Source organism: Hemitrygon akajei, chromosome 5 (assembly GCF_048418815.1).
Source record: "Hemitrygon akajei chromosome 5, sHemAka1.3, whole genome shotgun sequence".
Lineage (NCBI taxonomy): Eukaryota > Metazoa > Chordata > Chondrichthyes > Myliobatiformes > Dasyatidae > Hemitrygon > Hemitrygon akajei.
In genome coordinates this window covers 140,693,720-140,715,068 of record NC_133128.1, presented here as the reverse complement: position 1 = coordinate 140,715,068, position 21,349 = coordinate 140,693,720, and the positions used below count along the sequence as shown (strand labels likewise).

General features: G+C 39.0%; 1 protein-coding gene across 6 annotated transcripts in view; it reads left to right on the top strand.

Moving 5' to 3' along the window:
* The window catches only part of raph1a (Ras association (RalGDS/AF-6) and pleckstrin homology domains 1a), a 205,865-nt gene that overhangs the window by 86,009 nt on the left and 98,507 nt on the right, over positions 1-21,349 (top strand). For 2 of the 6 annotated variants that reach the window (XM_073046680.1, XM_073046679.1), the window contains exons 3-5: positions 487-589; positions 3,481-4,028; positions 13,666-13,743. In XM_073046680.1, coding sequence (XP_072902781.1) covers positions 487-589; positions 3,481-4,028; positions 13,666-13,743 — 729 coding nt within the window. Of the gene's footprint in view, positions 1-486; positions 590-2,388; positions 2,465-3,480; positions 4,029-13,665; positions 13,744-21,349 lie in introns of those variants that run through there. The other 4 variants (XM_073046682.1, XM_073046681.1, XM_073046685.1 and 1 more) reach the window with 3 other exon arrangements.

Genomic DNA, 21,349 nt, shown 5'->3' with positions numbered 1-21,349 from the left:
ATCTTATTTACATCTTTCCTGTAGGTAGGTGGCTAAAAGTGCACAAGCACTGATACTGGTAATTAAGCCTTCTCACACAAAATGCTGGTGGAACACAGCAGGCCAGGTAGCATCTATAGGAGGAAGCACTGTTGATGTCTCGGCCCAAAACGTCGACAGTGCTTCTCCTTATAGATGCTGCCTGGCCTGCTGCATTCCACCAGCATTTTGTGTGTGTTGCTTGAATTTCCAGCATCTGCAGATTTCTTTGTGTTACGATATTAAGCCTTCTAACGTTTTTTTATCTTGAGTTACTGAAAGTTAATCATGAGTCAGAATTCTGGTGTTGCTGAAACAATATCATCTCAGCACTGAATTAAGTTATGTTATGATTCTTCGGAAGTAAGATTTATCTTTACACAGCATAAAGCAAAATCCCTTCAGGATTATTTCCAATATCTCATAATATTGATACTAACATTCCCCCCCACCTCTCTTTCTGATCAGAGCCTGGACACCGGGAAGCCTGAAGAGCTAAAGAGGTCCCCACTTCGACAGGAAACTAATCTAGCAAACTTCTCATATCGGTTTTCAATGTACAATCTGAATGGTAAGGTTTCTGGTTTTGGGAGAGGAAGCAATTCACAATGGAATTGCTATCTTGGTTTTGTTTGACGGTCTTTAATTTTGAGATTGGTTTGCTGGATTATATAGAAGAATGATGTATGACCGAATTTATTTGCACTATTCCCATTGATGATATCCTTACTTGAGTTCAAACAGCGCACAACTATTATGGTATGCTGACTGAATGTACATTTCAACTTAATACAGTACATAACATGACAGTTTCTCACTAATGTTTCTGGACATCCTGAGTTTTGCTCTTGGAGTTGACATTATTGCCACTTCCACATTTTCACAAGAATGGACAGTACAGCAATGCTCATTACATATGGTATCACATCCCTTTGCTTGAGTTTCATGTAACTGTTTTGATGATCATAATTTTAGCTACCCTTAGCTGCACAAGTAACATCACACAACGTCAATATCTTCTCTGTTGTTAGTTGGTTGATTAAATCAATGCTGAGACCAGCATTAGTTTTCCACAGTCCTGGACAAGGGAATGAAAATGAGCATAGATCTGAACTTACATTGGATTCTAGGTGAATAGAAGGAGCTGATCAAATAACATTTCTTTGTTGCTTCATCTGGAGCCCAGTATAATTAAAACTTTGAATGATTCCTCATGTTTTCTCTCTTGTGTTTGCTTATAGCATATACATATCTCTTGCACAACCAAGACTATGTAAGGATTTTCCCTTTCAACTATTTGCAAGTGCATTTTGCTGTCAAATTAGGGTCTGGTCCTCTGGTTTTTCCTCCAATCTATTTCCTATTACTTTTTAAACTTTCATCTTTTTTAAAATTTATTGAGATAAAGTGTGGAATATGCTTTTCTGTCCCTTTCGAGCCACACTGCCCAGCAATCTCCCAATTTAACCCTAGCCTAATCGCGGGACAATTTACAATAACCAATTAACCTACCAACCCGTATGTCTTTGGACTGTGGGAGGAAACCAGAGCACTCTGAGGAAACCCACACGGTCATGGGGAGAACGTACATCTCCTTACAGGCAGTGGTGGGAATTGAACCCGAGTTGCTAACCACTTCCCAAGCGTTTGTCAAGTCAGTGCCACCATTCTTTGATTCCTGCCTCATATTTTCATTGGAATCTGTTCTTTTTCCCCCTCTTTTGTCATCATTTCTTAAGCAGGTAATCTGGTTGTGATCGTGTTTCAGCAAGAAAGATGAAAGTTGTTGTAAATTCTCAGCAGATCAGGCAACATTTGCAGATGGAGGAGCAGGCAAACATGTTGAGTGTTGAGTGGGTGTAGGATCTCACCAATTTCTCTTGAAATCATGGAGCTAAAATACTTTCTGTCCCTTTTATTGCTGCTATATCCTGCTGAATATTTCAGAAGCTTTTACCTTTATTTCAGCATCCACAATATTTTACTCACATACTTATGGACCATTGAATGTAAAGCATTCTGAGATGCCCTGAAAGATGCAGTACAAATGCAGGATTTTACTCTTTTAAGTGTCAGGAAAACCCATAACCTTTCCCTTTGGTGTCTGAGGTAAACACCAATCCTTAGCTGCTGATGCAAATTTGCATTCCACATCTTTCCTAGTATTCTCAAAGCATTTGCTTTTGCTTGTGACATAGCTATTTGGACCAATTTCACATAGGCTGTCTAGTGACCTCTACTGAACACTGCCTGTATTTGTATCTATTGCAAGTATAAAATGGGCTTTGGCTGTCAATGTTTCTTGCCTTTGTACTTTAGTCTCTGTCCCCATTTTGAGCCACAGACTGAGAATGTTGATATTTATCTAAGAAAAACTGGCCAGATGACTGAACATGTGCATCCACTGAGCAAAACACAAGAATCAAATAGTGTGAGGAAATTGAAGGTGAGAATAACTTACTGTCAATGTAATTTTTGAAGTACAGCATTGAGCTGGGTGGATGCTTCCCTACACAGCTTTATATACCTAGGGCTTTCCCTGCTTGTTTGACCTGAGGTAATTCAGTTACTGCTGCCTTGTGATATAATGTTTATTACTAGGTGGGGTAATGAGCAACTTTCTCTGCTCGTTCTGTAAGTTTTGTATGAACATGGGCTTGTTTTCCGAAGTTGCTACTTTTCTACTTATTTCATACAAGATTAAAAACACTTTGTGACATAAATGTCAGCCCCTGCTCCACTTACCCTCTCCATCCTACCTCCATTCTCTGTGCTTGTCAAAATAAATTCCCTAAATGATGCAGACCCCCTAAAGTTTCAAGGTCAGTGGAATATAGATTTAAAAGCAGTATATTTTTCTCTTGGAATGCAAAAGGGTGCAGTTGGAATCAGTGTTCAGCTCACCTCTCTGTGTCAGCCAAGTATCCCCCACCTGAGCCCATCCCATCTGCCTGGGTTTGACTCGTCTCCCTCTCTTCTCGCTGCGAACATCAGGCAGGTGGTGCAGGAGTGTTGAGTTCATGTTGCTAGGTTCGGGAGTAGTTGTTGCCCTTCACCCATGGAGCTCCTGGACCAGCTTCATTGGCCATGGCTATGGTATCATTTCAGAGACTCAGTGGTTCATGTGCATTATTTGTTTACCTTTTTTATTGTTTGCACAATTTGTTCTTCTTTCACACATTGGATGTTTGTTGGTCTTTGTTCTGTGGGTGTTTTTGAGGATTCTATTGTGTTTCTTTGTTTTGTGGCTGTCTGCAAGAAGGTGAATCTCGAGGTTGTATATGGTATACATATTTTAATAATAAATTTACTTTAAACTTTGAGCTCACTCCAGCAAGGACTTGTCCAATCCAGACACTTGTTGAAGTTTGTCAGAAGTCAGCATAATTTCTGAGGATTATAGAAACTTATAGGAGCATCTTTTTTCTTAGTCTAATTTTGTATGTGTTGTGTTTCTTTCAGAGGCTCTGAGCCAAGGTGATGGAGTGGATCTGGATGCACTCATGGCAGATCTCTGTACTATGGAACAGGAACTCAGCAGTATCAGTAAGGAACCCTCCAGACAAGACAGTATGAGAAAATCTCTCAAGGAGGTGGTACCTGGTAAAGTGCACAGCAAAGAAACCAAACCAGCTCAGAAACAGTCCATTATTCAAGCAACTTCTAAGCATGGAAGTTTGAAAGGATCTTCAGCCAGAAGCCCGAAATCTTTACATTCCAACCTTTCTCTGGATGATATCACTGCTCAACTGGAACAAGCCTCCCTCAGTATGGATGAAGCAGCACGCCAGGCCAGCACCATGACACTTGAGATTAAGCCCCCTGTAACCAGTCAGCATCGACGAGCAGGCTCGGCTGGCACCGTCAGTGATGCAGATATCCGCTCAACTAGTACTTCATCTCGATCCAGTATTACTTCTGCTACATCAAGCCAGGATTCTTTGGACATTGACAAGGTTACTCGACCACAGGATCTTGATTTGAACCAGCGAGGACAACCGGCAACAGAGGTATTGTCATGTTAATTGCTTCTGTATATCTTGATATGCCAATGTGTTACATGTAAGTTTGAATAGAAATTCTTTTTGTGGAACTAAATGACATTTATAAGGAAAAACAAGTTAAGAGTTCAGGCAGCCTGCTGTCCTTGTCATTATCATCTCTAAAGCAAGATCATCTTTTTACTTAAAATTTCTGTTGTCATTTTACCTAATCTTTCTGTTGTCATGGTGCTTTTCTGGTATCCCAGTCCCTTCAAGTTTCTGCACTTTCTCTTTGTTGCTAATCATATATTTAAAAATCCAATTCATCAGTCTACAAAAATTGAATGAAGTCACTGATACAGGATGTTTGTAACATAGATTTGAATGTATATGTCACCTGAGTTTGTGTCAGTAAGGTAGAGCACAGTTTTGTCTGGAACTGGCATATCACTTAAATTTGAAGTTTGCATCAACTTAGTTTCCCATGTCTTGGTGCAACTAACGTGCCTGGTTTATTTGTTGGTCTCTGCCTCAGTGAGTGCAGAGCACTATGTATAGCTGCATCATGAATGGGGAGAAATCAGCCAGTTTGTAATTATGATCATGATTCAATAATATCAGGATGTCAAGCTGGTGACAGGTCAGACTCTGCATTGATACCTGTATGATTAATTGTAAAATTACTAAATTGTAGAACAAGCCATCATGATGGCCGGGATTTGGTTCATTGTGCTGGCAATTTGAAACAACTATTCCTTTGCTCTTTCCTCAAAGACCTATACCATCTTCCTTTTCAAGTAAATATTAAGTTCCCTTTGGAAGATACTGTTGAATCTTTTTCACTTCACCTCATTTCCAAATTTCAAAATGGTGTCAAAAGTATTCTGTTTTGCCCTTTAGTTCATTCACTATTTACTTTAAACCTTTATCAAGCCTTTCCTTAATCTTTTGTTCCAAACAAAATAGACTCTAATTCTTTAGCCTTTCCATGTTTATCATTCCTGGTATTAAATATACTTTGCAGCTCTGCCAGTGCCTTTGCTATCCTTCATAAGTATAGGCCCAGGACTGATATTCAGCTGGGAACAAGTGAATGACTTACCAACATTTAACATAGTTTTCTTGCGGGCCTTTATGTAGCAAGACATGAACAACATGTAGGCAAAGGCTTGTGTCAGGCAATGGCCATCTCCAATAAGAGGCATTTTATTGAATTGAATTGACTTTATTACTTACATCTTTCATATGCATGCAGAGTAATCTTTACGTTACATCTCCATCTAAATGTGCAATGTGCAATTTATAGTAATTAATAAATATTATGTACAATTGTGTCAGCACAAATTAAGCAATCTAATGGCTTGGTGGAGGAAGCTGTCCCAGAGCCTCTTGGTCCTGGCTTTTATGCTGTGGTACCATTTCCTGGATGGTAGTAGCTGGAACAGTTTGCTGTTGGGGTGATTCGGGTCTCCAATGAGCCTTCAAGCCCTTTTTACACACCTGCCTTTGTAAGTGTCCAGAATAATGGGAAATTCACATCTATAGATGTGCTGGACTGTCCGTGCCACTCTCTTCAGAGTCCAGCGATTGAGGGAAGTACAGTTCCCATACCAGGCAGTGATGCAGCCGGTCAGGATGCTCTCAATTGTGCCCCTGTAGAATGTTCTTAGGATTTGGGGGCCATACCAAACTTGCTCAAACGTCTGAAGTGAAAGAGGCACTGTTGTGCCTTTTACACCACACAGCCAATAGGTACAGACCATGTGAGATCTCGGTGATGTTTATACCAAGGAACTTAAACCTGTTCATCCTCTCAACTCCAGATCCATTGATGTCAATTGGGGCTAGCCTGTCTCCATTCCTCCTGTAGTCCACAATCAGTTCCTTTGTTTTTGCAACATTGAGGGAGAGGTTGTTTTCTTGACACCACTGTATCAGGGTGATAACTTCTTCTCTGTAGGCTGCCTTATTATTATTTAAGATTAAGCCTGTTAGTGTAGTGTCATCAGCAAATCTAATTAGCAGATTGGAGCTGTGGATGGTAACACAGTCATGGGTATACAGAGAGTAAAAAAGCCCTGAGGGACACCTGTGTTGAGGGTCAGAGGGGCAGAGATGAGGGAGCCCACTCTTATCACCTGCCACTAATCTGACAGGAAGTCCAGGATCCAGCTACAGAAGGCAAGATGAAGGCTGAGGTCTCTGAGCTTCTTGTTGAGCCTGGAAGGAATTATGGTGTTGAATGCTGAACTGCAGTCCAAGAACAGCATTCTCACATAAGCATCCTTCTCCAGTTATGTCGGCAGGCAAATTGTAGGGGGTCCAGTGTGGGTGCTAGCATGCTGCAGATGTAGTCCTTGACCAGCCTCTCAAAGCATTTGCTTATTATTGAGCTGAGTGTGACAGGACACCAGTCGTTCAGACATGTTATTGTGGTCTTTTTAGGTACAGGAACAATGGTGGATGTTTTGAAGCAGGAGAGCACTCTACACTGGGAGAGGGAGAGATTAAAAATGTCTTTAGATACACTCGCCAGTTGTGCTGCGCACACTTTGAGTACCCCCCCCTGTGATGCTGTTCAGTCCCACAGCTTTGCGACTGTCCACTCGTTGGAAACACCTGCATAATTCGGCCTCAGAGATGATCAAGCTGCAGATCACATCAACAGCTCTTTTCAGGGGCTCAGTGTTGGCAACCTTGAATCGAGCATAAAAAACGAGATTTAGCTAGTCTGGGAGAGAGGCAGCAATGTTGGAAACTCCACTGCATTTAGCTTTGAAGTCTGTGATGGTGTGTAGACCTTGCCATAGCTGTGTGTGTTATTGGTGGAAAGTTGTGTCTGAATCTTGTCCCTGTATTGTTTCACTGCCTTGATAACTTTACACAGATTGTAGCTGCATTTCTTGAGTGCCTGCTGATTACCAGAAACGTAAGCTCTGTCGTGTGGTAAGTGCTGCTCACACGAAACTGTTGATACAGGGTTTCTGGTTTGGATAGACCTTGACCGATTTCTGAGGGACAACATCCTCAGTACACTTCCCGATGAAACTTGTGATCCTATCCGTGAACTTGGAGACATCCTCATCATGGAAGACATTCAAGTCGATGTCATCAAAGCAGTCCTATAACATGGAGGCTGATTGGTTGGACAAACAGTGGATGTTTTTAACTATAGCCCCTCTTCTTTCAGCTTCTGCCTGTACTTTGGCAGCAACAAGATGGAAGAGTGATCTGATTTTCCAAATGGGGGGTGAAGGAGCACTTTGTAAGCATTGCAGAAGGGAGAGTAGCAGTGGTCGAGTATGCTTTCTCCACCTGTGCTTACCTGGATTTGTTGACAAAACTTTGGAGAGACTTTAGTCAGCGACATTCTATTAAAGTTACCAGCAACAATGAAGGCAGCCTCCAGGTATACAGTCTCCAGTGTGTTGATGGTTTCATACAGTTCCTTGAGGACCAAATCAGTATCAGCCTGTGGCAGAATATACACAGCTGTTATAATAACAGAAATGTCTACACAGCAGCACCAGGTGCTCCGGATCTGGGGAACAAAAGGATTTGAGGGCATGCACATTCTGGGGGTTGCACCAGGCATTAATGACCATTAAGGAAGCCATCCTTCCTTAATATTCACTGGAATTACCATCGTTAAGCTCCCCTCTATTAATATCCTGAAAAGATGGCCATTTATGTGAAACTCAATGGGACCAGTAACATAAATATTGTGATTATAAGACCAGGGCTGTGGCAGGGTATCCTTTGGTAAATGACTCATCTCCTGGCTCTGAAAGCTTTCCATCATCTGAGACATGTCAGAAGTGTGATAGAATATGTTGAGTGCTGCTCCAAGAGTATTCAAGAAGTCTAAGATCATCCAGGTCAAAGCAACTCTCTTGATTAGCACACCATCAACTTCCTCAAACATTGATATTTTTCTGAAAATTAATCTAGTGCTTTCCTGACGAATATGACAAATAAAAGATGGCAGAGTTTGTCATCGAAATGTCAGTTAAAATCAATACCTATACCCAGCCGGAAGCCCAAGAAGAGTTTATTCATTGTTTTTTTTCTGTTACGAACAACCATTAGTGTGCACAAGATGCATCATAAAAACAGCAACAATAGTTTTCTACACCAGCACCTCTCATACCCATAACTCCTGTTCCCTAGGACAGTGGTAGTAGGGCACATGGAAATGTGTTGCCTTTCCTTCATTACCTCTGGGTCAAAGTCCCAGAACTTCCTAAAAAGACGATCACACAAAGTGCAGATATACAAGAAGACAAGCATTTTCTTCAATGGGAATTAGAAATTGACATTAAATGATGGCCTTGCCAATGATATCCACATCCTGAGGTTTTGTAAAAAAAATTGTCACTACTTTTTCACTGTTTGCGAAATTCTGTGTTACATTGAAGAATATCTTGCATTCCCTGAACCAGATCTTTTGTTTGTATCAAAAAATACAATGATTCCTGATAGTGAACCCCATGGGCCTGAACACTTCCCTCCAGTTTGAGCAATATGCAGTCACCATCACAAACAAGAGAAAATCTACAGATACTAGAAATCCAGGCAAAACACACACAATGCTGAAGGAACTCAGCAGGCCAGGCAACATCTATGGAAAAGAGTACAGTCGCCGTTTCGGCCCAAGACTCTCAGGAAATGCTGAGTTCCTCCGGTATTGTGTGAATCAGCATCACTCTTTGCTTTCTATGCTGTTGCCAATGTTCAGTATACAGAACCATTGTCTCATGAATCGCATGGGCTTCAGTTTTGCTAACATGCCTAGTTTCTGTTAAGTTGAAAGTCCAAACACATCAGCAGCTTAATGTGCTTGATGGAAAAAAAATGAATATATGGACAGACAGTATAAATATCTATAAACACTGAGCAAGCCTATCACTGCACCATTACTTCCTATTGATAACAATACATGTGAGTCTGCTCACCATGAGCTGCTTTCTTTGAACTGTGTTCAAGAGAGGCTAGACAATTTAGATTTCTATTCCTTAGAGTTTAGAAGAATAAATAAGATCCTGAACATTGACTTAATGTTGAAATATTTTCATAATGAGAGAATCACCAACAAGATTCTCTGTTGAGAGAATTGACTGAAGCCAACAAATTATTGTCTTATCAAATATGGGGCCAATAATTCACAGCTGAGTTGTGTAGAAATTGGTGTAGATGCCAGTGAATCTCTAGAATTCTCTGACACTGTGATTGGTGGAGGCCAGATCATTTGATGTATTTAAGGTAGAGAATAGATTGAAGGAAATGTGGAACTGACGCAGAAGAGGAATCGAAGCCAGCAGAGATCAGCCATAGTCATATTGTACAGTACGACAAGTGACTTACTCGTGGCTCCTATTTTCTTGTGTTTGTTTTCATGTGAAAAGTGATCATGTTCTTTGTGTTCATGTGATAAGTCTTTAAAATTATTATTTACATTATACAAATAGACTATAGCAAATCAATTACACTGAAACAGTTCTATTAAAAAAAATCCCTCCACTCCCCCCCTCCTCCTCTTCCTCACTCTGGCCTCTCACCACTTCTCACCTGCCTATTACCTCCCTCTGGGTCCCCTCCTCCTTCCCTTTCTCCTATGGTCCACTCTCCTCTCCTATCCCTTCTTCTCAAGTGCTTTATCTTTCCAACCCACCTGACGTCACCTATCACCTTCTCATTATCCTCCTTCACCTCCTGCCACCTTTTTATTCTGGTGTCTTCCCCCTTCCTTTCCAATCCTGAAGAAGGGTCTCTGCCCAAAACATTATTTCCATGTCTCCATAGCTGGCTGGCCTGCTGAGTTCCTCCAGCATTGTGTGTTTGTTGCTTTGGATTTCCAATATTTACAGACTTTATGTCTATAAATTAATACTGGCTCACACCCGGGTGGTGATTTGTGGACCTGACCCTCTTCAAAGCAGCAAAGCAGAAATTGAAGAGTCATTTCTCAAGTACACTCCATGAGCATCAAACTTGAAAGTCTTATTAATTGGAGTCACAGATAATGTAACTACTTTGCCCCATTGTGCTGTTTATTTTTGTTAAAGCAAGTGATTCATCATGCAAAATTATGCTAACTTTATCTTCTGCTTAAATGAGAGAAAGGCAAGGAGAAAGAATTGATGTTTCGATGTGAAACAATTTGTTCTGAAAGCGCATTTGCAAATGTAACTATTCTGTGGTGATCTTTACTGGGTTTTGTAATTTAATCTGACCCTGCCCCCTTCAAGGCAGACTGAATGTTGTACTCTGGTTTATTTTCAGCAGAGAGGATCATCAGATTATGGACTGAAGTCTAGCTGTCTGATTTTGTCTATTTTTTCTCTCCCTTTCCTACCCAGAAGGAAAATGCCTTCTATAATTTTATTCATCCAGAGTTAGCATCAAATACTGCCCGGGCAAATTCACTGCACTTTACTTTTTTTTAAATACTTCAATCTGTCAATTTGCTTTTGGATCAAAATTTACCTTGTTTATGGAACCTGACTATGTGCAAATTATCTACATTTCATTTTTATTTATACCTAAGCATTATGTAAGAACTTCATGGGAATCTGTTGCATGACATGTAGAATACAATATCTTAGTTGAGTTGAATACATATATCCTTATTTAATCAATTAACTTCTGTTTTAAAAGGAGATTTTTTTGGTCCATGTTGCATAGTCATAATAACTTGATGGCTGTTTATCTCAATATGAACAGAAGTGTAAATTGACCTTTCACTTTATTCATTATCTTGTCTTTTCTCCAAAACAAGTAATCTGGGCAAAGAAAAATTCATTTATGCTAAGGGAATTTGAAAAATAGAAATCTGCTTATAATTTAAAAAGAATACTATCTACAAATAAGTAAATCTAAAATTTTCTATGATGTCATTACTTTGACACAAAAATGGCAAACTAAGATGCTTTGGAGGAGGAATATTTCTATGGCCCATACCAATTTGACTGAGTTTTAAACCCACTGAAATAACCTAGCAAGCTACTCAGTTTCATCAACCTCTGGTGAATGTGTTCCCAACCTGGGGTCCACAGACCCTCAGTCCATGGCATAAAAAAGGTTGGGAATCTCTGCTGTCAAGCAATGGTTAAGTGTAACAGTCCATCACCACTACAGGCCAGTGAAATAGACAAAGAATAGCAAAAGCTACATCCTGAATATAAAGTTTAATAAATAACATTGTAGACTCTTCTGTCAGTGCGCACCTCTTCAAAGCTGACTGGTAGGAACATGGAGTAAAACCCTGGTAATATTGCAAAAAAACTATCTTTTTGGCTTTCAAACATTAAACTCGACTCAACAGCAAAGATTATTGATATCTGACTAAATTACCTCTGAGCTTTGAGAGGGTGGTAGTGAATTTAAATTAATATCAAGTTACAATTTCTTTGAACTATAGTTCTGCAGTGATTTCCTAGACAGTAAATGCTGGCTGAATACATGACTACAGACTGTATTCAAGCTTATTTAATGTCATTTCCAGCATACAAATGTAAAGGAGAAAGAAATCATTGCTATTCCCGATCATCCCTCGTTGCCCACTGTCCATGTTGTCCGTACAAATATTAGAATCCATGTTGGTTTTCCTCTTCCCGGCATTGGAATAACATTGTTTGTGGCACTTGGGTTGAGATAGAATAATGTGAGGGGAAACTTGGAATCCATATGGGACCTCCTTAGCTATCGATCAAGCTGCTGTGTATTTTGCCAGCTTGCATATCAGAATTTGAATTGAACATGGCTGCCTCTACTGATTTGGCTAACCATGGTGGTACTTGGATAAATCCTAAATGCTGAGAAGAGTTTAAAACATTTTGGATGATTCACTCTATAGTAGGGGGTTCCCAACCTAGGGTCCATGATCCCTTGGTTAATGATAAGGCTCCATGGAACTTCTGCTCTTTAGAAATCAAGTTTTGTGCTGAATCATTGAATGATCAATTAAATTTATGCTGGATCATTGGAATTGGGCATTCTGCAAGGGAGATATAGACACAAATATAAAAATGGGAGAGAAAAATTGTGCACTTGAGGATGATAAATATATAGCAAATTATGCAAGAAGTTGGTGGTAGCAAATAATTTGGGGGTAAATTGGTTAGATATTGAAGGAGATATTAGTTATCCCCTCAACAGTTAGATATTGCAATTAAGATGCCTGACTTTGTCATTGTTCAGAAAACTATCAAGACTTTTCTTCTCCTGCATTCTCGTACAATATATACTAATACGGTGAGGGATATTATCAAAGAATGACTTGTAAAGTAAGAGGAAGTCTGTGACAGCTCAGTTGGATCTGGCAATTCAGGGCTGTCCAACTGTGGCAAGTAGTAACTGTGAAATGAGGTTTTGAATTAGTGCCTCAGCCTGAGATGAGCAAATGGAATAAACCATACTACATATATTTAGTAGAATAGTTCCTGGAGTAAGGCAATTCTGATCTCCAACAGAGGAAGCTAGGCTGTTTTCCTTGGAGCAAGATAGATTGAGAGATGATTTAATATCACTGTATGTAAAAAGGAATTGAACGGATTTCTAGACATAAATCCTGAAGCACAGGTGAAGAGAGCAGGAATTGGACAGTTTGATTTGAACGGTGCAGTACACTTGAAGGGCTAAATTGCCTCCATTCCATTTTCTAACACTCATTCATCTCCTTCCTTCTGTTTTCAGTATTTACTTGCTTTCATTGGAAACCACCTGCATACCATCTTCATTTAATAAGCAATTGTTTTGTGAGGAAGCCAAGGGTTTTGGATTTGTTCATCACATACTTGCATTGTTGAATTTTTCATTTGTTTTGTAATCTGATATTTTAAGCTTGTCAAAAAAAATAAGACTCTAAGAACTGTCACCATCTTACTTAAAATATATTCCAAGCACTCATGTAACTGGAAAGTATAAGCATTTCCTGGAAAAATAATTCTAAAGAACCAAGATGAGAATGTTTCAACTAGCTGTTTTATTGACTGGTAAATAATACTCATGCCTTTATTTCATAACAGTCCCCAGAGAAGTGAGAACTTTGATTCTGTGCGTGGAGAAGACAGATGGTTGGCAATAAATTAAATGAGTTCATGGGGCCCCTTAGTGCATATACAAACTGAAGACTATGAAACTGTTCATGCACCAACCCTGTACATTACGGGGTATATTCACCAAAGAACAGGCGGAGCAGAGATGTAGAATATTGGCACCCAGGATATGAGATGCAAAACTGTAGAGAAGCATTCTGCTCCAAGAACTGGTCACTTTGTCATGAAAACAGTTGTGGGCAGAAATCTTGAATCTACCAAACCTTAAATAAATGTGACTTCTATGTTGTGTGATGTTCACATCTGAGTTAGTGTTAGACAAATTAATTACCATCTTAACATTTTTGAGTTGCACTGCAATACCTAAGGAAGAAATATTTGATGTATTTCTGAAATTCATAGATAAATAATTGTAATTATATATTGTGATTGACTCATACAAATACACGCTTGTTTAAGGAGCAGCTGACTGATTCAGAAATTATCCCCTTTTCCTTCTCCTCTGCACCCACAGTGTAAAGAGTCTTGATTTGTTTCCTTTTGCATGATTTTAAACAAATTTCCTTCCCTGCTTTTTTCCCATTCCTATTTCCCTTGCACCTCCACAGCATGTTCCCTCGAGTCGCCACAGTAAACAGGTCAGACGCCATCTTGACTTTATGGAGGAAGACTTGGAGCTAAGGACTGTAAGTCATTACTGTAGTGCGTTTGGGCATGTTTTTTCTGTAATCTTCCTTCCTTGCATGCACTGTCCCCAGCTTATATTATTTGTTATTTCACACAGCTCCTTTCTTACCTGGTATGCTTCTCATTAAATAAATCAGTAAAAGGTTATCAGCATCTGAAGGAGAAATTCACAGTTCTGATGTACAAATGCTTTCTCAGGCTCACTTAAATTAAAAGCCCCTGTTTTTAGAGAGCCACAACATTGGCAAAAATTAGAATCTCTGAAACTTCTCCAAAGAATAAATAAAGGGGATAAACATCCCTTTGTTTTTTCTATGGAAATACACTAATGTAGAACCTTAAGTTTAATCTTCAGAAGAGTTATCTAAAGAAACCTCTCAATTTATTTGGATTTCCCTTTCTCATTGTTAAATATCCTGGCTGCTTTCTTCACCTATACATCCCTAACTTAGTTTTACAGATGAAGAGTAGCCACAAAAACCACAACAATAAATTCATGGCTTTAGTAAGGGGCAAGAGAGACAAGAAGCTCACTGCCGTAAATAAGTTAAAATATTTGTAGCAGAATTATTTTTATGATTATGTTTTTGTATTTAATGAAGTGGCATGTACACCTAGGATTTTGATCATTAGCAAATAAAAGATAATGTGATAATCTTGTTTCTGTGACTTATCCACAGTCATTTTTATAGTTTTATTGGTTGCAATTGGTGTAATTTCAGAGATACAATGCTGATTTCCATCTGACAGCATTTTTTGTGTCTCAAATCACTGTTTCTTAGCCAAAAATGTAACCCCTTTTACAGTGTCCTGAGAGGCAAATGCAGTTCAGTGGAAGTAATGTTCCAGGTGTTCCTGAATGCACAACCTTTCCTTATAAGTGTGCTGAGAAACTTTGCTGTTATACCAAAATAACTCCTTGCTGCATTACATTGTGAAAATGGAGAAACAAGTTCAGCCTATCTTAACTCCTAATCAGCAAGCACTGATTTCATTCAACAGCTCAGTAGGAACTGCATATCCTTCAACTTTAAACCCTTTGAGATTCGAAGGTACAAATTGGAACAAATCCCAAGTGCTTTTGTAAAAGCCAGGCTCAGCAGAAATCGTTTTCTCCCATCCTTGTAACAATTTTGTTCAATACAGTAATGAAAGCCACTATATGCTGCTTAGCAACAGTTTGCAACCATAAAGCCTATTTATAAATGTACCATAATTCACTTCTCAATAGAGAGGCTCTGAAATGATCTGCAAGGGTAATTTGTGATGACAGATTTAAATCATTTTTTGATTTATTATTTACTTAAGTACATATTTCTGTTTTCTTCTACTGTGCATATTGATAACTGACAAACCCCTCTTAGGTACCCTGCCTAAGAAACAATATTACCCTGAAATTGATATCTGTAAAGCCAAAACTCAGCCTTGTCATGTCTATGTATGCAGTTTATTCAGACAATATCAATTTGCATTTATAAAATAACAATGCTGAAAAACATGATCAATGCATAACAGGCAAAAAAATTAGAAACTAAAAGGTTTCCCTTTAGGATGATTTGAAGTAAGGGGTGTAGGGAGAAAACACATCTTAAAGCCTCAGTGGTTTTATCGCTGGCTTTCAGTGATTGAAATGGAAGATTTGTAGAAGGGTGGAATGGTAGGTTGTAGGTCAGGTGGAAATTACAGAAACAAGTGTGGAGAAAGCAATAAGGCCTTGAACACAAGGATAAGAATTTTGAATATACTTTTGGTGGACTATAAGTAGTCTCACTAATGATTAATGAGTGCTGTTTGGCACATTTACAAAGGCTAGAACAGTGTTTCCCAATCCTTTTTAGCCCTTTCATACTTAGCTCTTTCATACTTGCCAATGCCCCTGTAAAGCTCCCTCATACTTGCCAACACCCCTCTTAGGTCCAATATACTTTCCAGCACCCCCATAGCGTAAAAACACGTCTACCATATGCTGACATAAGAAGATTGATTCTGCTTTAAATTTGTATTTGTCTATCAATGCAATCCTTGAGCTTGATGGTTTTTAGCAAGAGTTGAAATGTCTGGTTCAAGTTGTTAAAGCAAAAGCCTCAAGTCCCCACACAACAATGTCCAAGCGGTTTCCATTTTTTTTTGTAAGTATGTGGCTCACTGCACTGAAGCCTCTTTCAACAAGGTAGGAGGATGGAAATGTAATGAAGAGCAGTTTGGCTCTTCTCCAAAACCAGGAACCTTCATATGACAGTACCACAAAAGCCGACATTTTTGAAAAGTGTTTTTGCTTCTTCAGTTTGAATTTCGGTAATTTCTTCTTACAAATTCTCTTCCTGTTCTTCCACCTTGCAAAAAAAAAGGGTTAATTACCCAGTCTGGATTTCTAGGTCATTCAAATCCTTGATTTGATTCTGGAAATCCTTCTTCAGTGACTCCAGGTGTAAGCTGTACTCTTGCAAATCACTGTCTGTGAAAGAGAGTGCCATACTTTCCATTCAGGGAAACTGTGAGAAAATTCTTCTTCTGATGTTTTGCTTACATATTTCCAATTTTCCGATAAAAGTGGACACTGTCAAGTCAAGTCGCTTTTATTGTCATTTCAACCATAACTGCTGGTACAGTACACAGTAAAAATGAAACAACGTTCCTCCAGGACCATGGTGCTACATGAAACAACACAAAACTACACTAGACTACATGAAACAACACAAAACTAGTGTACTTTTTGCCTGGATTAAATTGGTATTCTCACCCTGCAGTTTCATATTTAGTTTTGTTGTACACTTCGGCTAAGTATGCCACATCTCAACTAAAAGTTCAGTCTTGTTTCCCAAGCTCTTGTCCACTGAGCAAAAAATCAACCACAGTGTCAAAAAAGATCAAAGACATGTTTTAAGCAGCAGTCTTTTGACAGCCAGTGTACTTCAGTGTGAAGAAGCAAGTGTTCAAATCATTATCTTGGCATAACTGGTGAAATGTTCTGCTATTTAATGGATGAGCTTTAGTCTTGTTGATAGCAGATATTATGAGAGTCATGCTTGAAAACAGTCGGTTTCTGAGGTTTTTGGATGCAAGATGTTGACAATGACACAATGGATTACAAATAGACTTGATATGTCTTTCTTCTTAAATGCCACTAAACCAGCATGGTGACCCATCCTATACGAGCTGTGGCTCTTTGTGTTCCAGTGACTCATCCTTTTTTTTTGGAAGTGTTTGCTCTACTAACGGTTGGTCAGATCTCATGTCCTAAGTCAGGGTACCACTTACTGCCCGCACCCCACCACACCTCCACCCCCAGGAATCCTGAATGCAGCTGGCCTACAGATAAAGTTGATAAGCTTTGTCTATCAGCAAAGCCATACCTGAAAGGAACTGGATAAGACCTGAAACCTTTCCATTCTGTATTTTTGTTTTTCTTGCTTTCGCGTTCACGTGCTGAATCTCTAAAGAACTCTTGGGAACAGGTTTTATTTTGGTTTGTGTTGTAGCAGTGTGAAGTAATTTGTTTTCATGTACAATTTTGGAGAAAAGGTAAGCCTGGACGGAGAAATGATGGCAGTTCTTTTTTATTGGTGCCAAAAATATTTAGTTTCTGAAGAAACTTGGGTGAAGGGTCAAGGCTCATTATTCAGAAAAAAATACTAAAGATGAATTCAAGTTGAGAAATGATATGAAGTGAAGCTAGGATTGAATATTAAAATGCTATATACTGCAGGCTTGATGGACTGAGAACAGAACACAGAGCAGTACTGCATAGTACAGGCCTTTCAGCCCACAATGTTGTGCTGAGCTTTTAACCTACTCCAAAATAAATATAAAGTGCAAAAGTTTCTTCACATTGGTATATAAGGTAGTGGAATTTTGAAGAGATCTTTTGTGAAAAATTTGTACTACATTAATATAAAATAGTTTGGGCAAAGGATTCAAAAGGAATTTTGAAAATCTGACTTCAAATTAGTTGTACTATAGAAAAAAGATGAATGCAAGGGAAGTTGAATATATTCAGAGGGTGAGATGGATGGTTGAAGAAAGAAATTGAGTAATAATGTATGTTGTAGGACTGAGTGGAAGATCAGAAGTTTTGATGCTGTTGACAGTTCTGGAATTTTATTCTGAAGCCCGCTGTTACAATAGTAGTCTGAAAAAGTTGCAGCCTCGACAACTGTAAGGGGCATGATGTGATTGGGAGCAGGATGATTGAGAGTATCCACCTTGTTCTTTGCTGGATCTGCTATGGTGTCTGCAGCCATATCATTTTTTTAAAAAAAGGTCTACAAAGTGCCTTTAAAATGAGTGAGAATTATTCAATATAATGGAAGTTAGAGGATCTTGTTCAAACCAGTTAACTAGCCATTGTTGGTTTAGAAGCAGACGTTGATGATTAAGTTCACCACTGCCTATATGCGCCAGCACAGCCCTTGGACAATTGAGTCAAAGGGTATTCAAAGATAACATCAGACTTGACGCCAAGCTTGTGGCCTAGTAGGCAGCAGTAATTGCTGCCCTCCTAGATACATTTGAAATATGGACTGCTGACAGCAGGCAAATCACGACACATGAAAAATAATACCACTGTCTGAAACTTTGTAGAGCAAATAACTGGCCCTTTGGTTCAAAATGCTGTGCGGAGTTTTAACCTTCTCCAAGATTAATCTAACCCTTCCTTCTCACATAGTCCTCCGTTTTTCTTTCATCCATGTGTTGATCTCCACATTCATGCACATTCATCAGAAGGGTGGAGCACGTTGAGGAAGTGTTACAAGTATTAACACACACAAAATGCTGGTGGAACACAGCAGGCCAGGCAGCATCTATAGGGAGAAGCGCTGTCGACGTTTCGGGCTGAGACCCTTCGTCAGGACTAACCGAAAGGAAAGATAGTAAGAGATTTGAAAGTAGTGGGGGGAGGGGGAAATGCAAAATGATAGGAGAAGACCGGAGGGGGTGGGATGAAGCTAAGAGCTGGAAAGGTGATTGGGGAAAGTGATACAGAGCTGGAGAAGGGAAAGGATCATGCGACGGGAGGCCTCAGGAGAAAGAAAGGGGGGGGGGCACCAGAGGGAGATGGAGAACAGGCAAACAACTAAATATGTCAGGGATGGGGTAAGAAGGGGAGGAGGGGCATTAATGGAAGTTAACAAATATTTGTGACTTGCTGCAATAAAGGACTCTGTCTCATCTCTTATTTGATGGGAATCCTTTATCTTGTCGGTGTCATAGTTCATAAACCTAATTCTATATTCACCTGCAAGAAGAATCACCCTCTCCAAATCTTGTCACAATCCTTCAAAATCCTGCATATTTCAATCAAGTCTTTTGCTCTTAATTTCAGCATGTGCAAGCCCTGTCTTTCAAGCATATCATGCCCATTCTAGGTATTAGTCTCACAAACCTTCTCTGAACATTTTCCAACATATTAATGTTGTTAATTAAGGAGATCAATACTATATACACTATTCAATATGTGCTCTCACCATTGCCTTGGTTGTAAAGCTGAATCTTAATTCTCCTTGCAGTAGACAATATTCTGTTAGCTTTTCTGAATACTTTTCATACTTGCATACTAGCCTTTTGAAAATCATGTACTAGTGCAACCAGATCCCTCTACACCACGTGCCTTTGCAGCTTTGTTTTGTACTCTAATCTCTCCTTCTACACTCAGTGACCATTTCATTACCTACAGGAGTGGACTCATTGTGGTCTTCAGCTTCTGTAGCCTTTTCACTTCAAGGTTTGGTGTGCTTTGGGTTCAGAGATGCTATTCTGCACACCACAGTTTGAACCAGTTTGGCCATTCTCCTCTGACCTCTCTCGTCAACAAGGCATTTTCACCCACAGAACTGCTACTCACTGAATTTTTTTTTTTTTTTTTTTGCTTTTCACACTATTCTTCATAAACTCCAGACTCTGTTGTGCATGAAAATCCCAGGAGATCAGCAGTTTTTGAGATTCAAAAACCTCCCCATCAGTCACCAGCAATCATTCTATGGTCAAAATCACTTAGTTCACATTTATTCCCCATCCTGATGTTTGGTCTAAACAACTGAACCTCTTGACCATGTCTACATAATTTTATGCATTGAGTTGCTGCTACATGATTGGTTAATTAGATATTTGCATTAATGAGTAGATGTACCTAATAAAGTAGCCACTAAGTGTATATTTTTTCTGTCATACTTGGACTCTATACAGTTTTCTGATCTGCCATCTATACTTTGAGCAATGATGTGCTTTATCTTTTAAGTCTGATATTAATTGTAATCTTTGAAGTTAACCTCAGTTGGTGGGTTTTTTCTCTAGAATTTTTCTTTCTCATTTTGTTTTTATAACTATGTCCAATGAACTTGGTTTCCCTTCCTCTTCAGTTTCTTTTTAATAATAGATCATTTAAGGTATTCATTTGCTATGAATCTTCATCTTGCATTTGAACTGGTTTGAGAAGTTGGAGCAGATTAAATTGGTCAGTTACTTCCATCAACAATCCAGGCAAAACATAGAAGAAAAAAAGGCTTGTGTCTCTGCGGAACCTATCAGTCCATTGCATCTCATTGAAGTATTTGCCTTTGAATTGGGGTGCTCAAGTGAACTGTAGCAACATAGTTCAGCTTTAACTCATTGTGAACTTGGGAACTTCATGCCTTGGTTGGACACTGTTTTTAATCACCTAACTTCTGAAGGAAGTGAAAGTTAACAGCGCCTTTCAAAACCTGAAGTGTGAAATCAAAGGTTTGAGTTGGACCTAATGCCTGGTTTATAGTTTTTTGTAATCTGACGAAACAAATATGATCAAATGGTGGGATAACGTCATCATGTGACAGAGGAACACAATTTGATGTGGTCAGAAAGTTAAAGGAAGAATAACCAGGTGATAGCTCTGTTATGTTGCCTTTTTAATGGTATTTTGGGTTTTCTATTTATATGGAATAGTTTGAACTTTGTCACACGTATAAAGGGGAAGTTTTGAACAAGTGAGGAGCTACACTATATGTTATTTTCCACCACAGAGGCTGACCATGATAAAGGATAGTATGATCCAAGTAATACCATAGATTTACATAGACATGCTGTGAAGAATGCAGAAGAAACCATCCCTAACCAGCCAACGAACTAGTAAACTCAATAATGGTTTGGGAGATGAAAATGATTGTGTGGAGCAGCTGCTTTTCATTTTGGGTTATTTCACAATGTTAGGACAGTCTTAATATTCTACCATGAAGTAGTAATGATGGACGTACTCTTTAAATTGCTCATTACGGTTTTATATAACTGAATAACTTGTTAGGCGCTTAAATATGCCACAGTACATTAATTGCATTTTTCCTATGACAAAGGAATCACTGAAATATTTTGTGTATTTACAATGATCTGACAGCTTTGTAGTATGTATTAGGAATTTTATTTTAAATTCTCATTCCTAAATTGCTGCTGGGATTTTATTTGTGTTCTTTTGATGATTGGTCTGTGAGCATAATGTTTGCATATATGCTCCTTATGAAAACACTACTTTTGAGTTTAAACTGCATTTTATTTGCCTTAAATGTATTTTCTGCCTTCCTTGACTGAACTAGAAAATATTTACTTTCCAAATAGGTCGGCTGGTGGCGCAGTGAGATC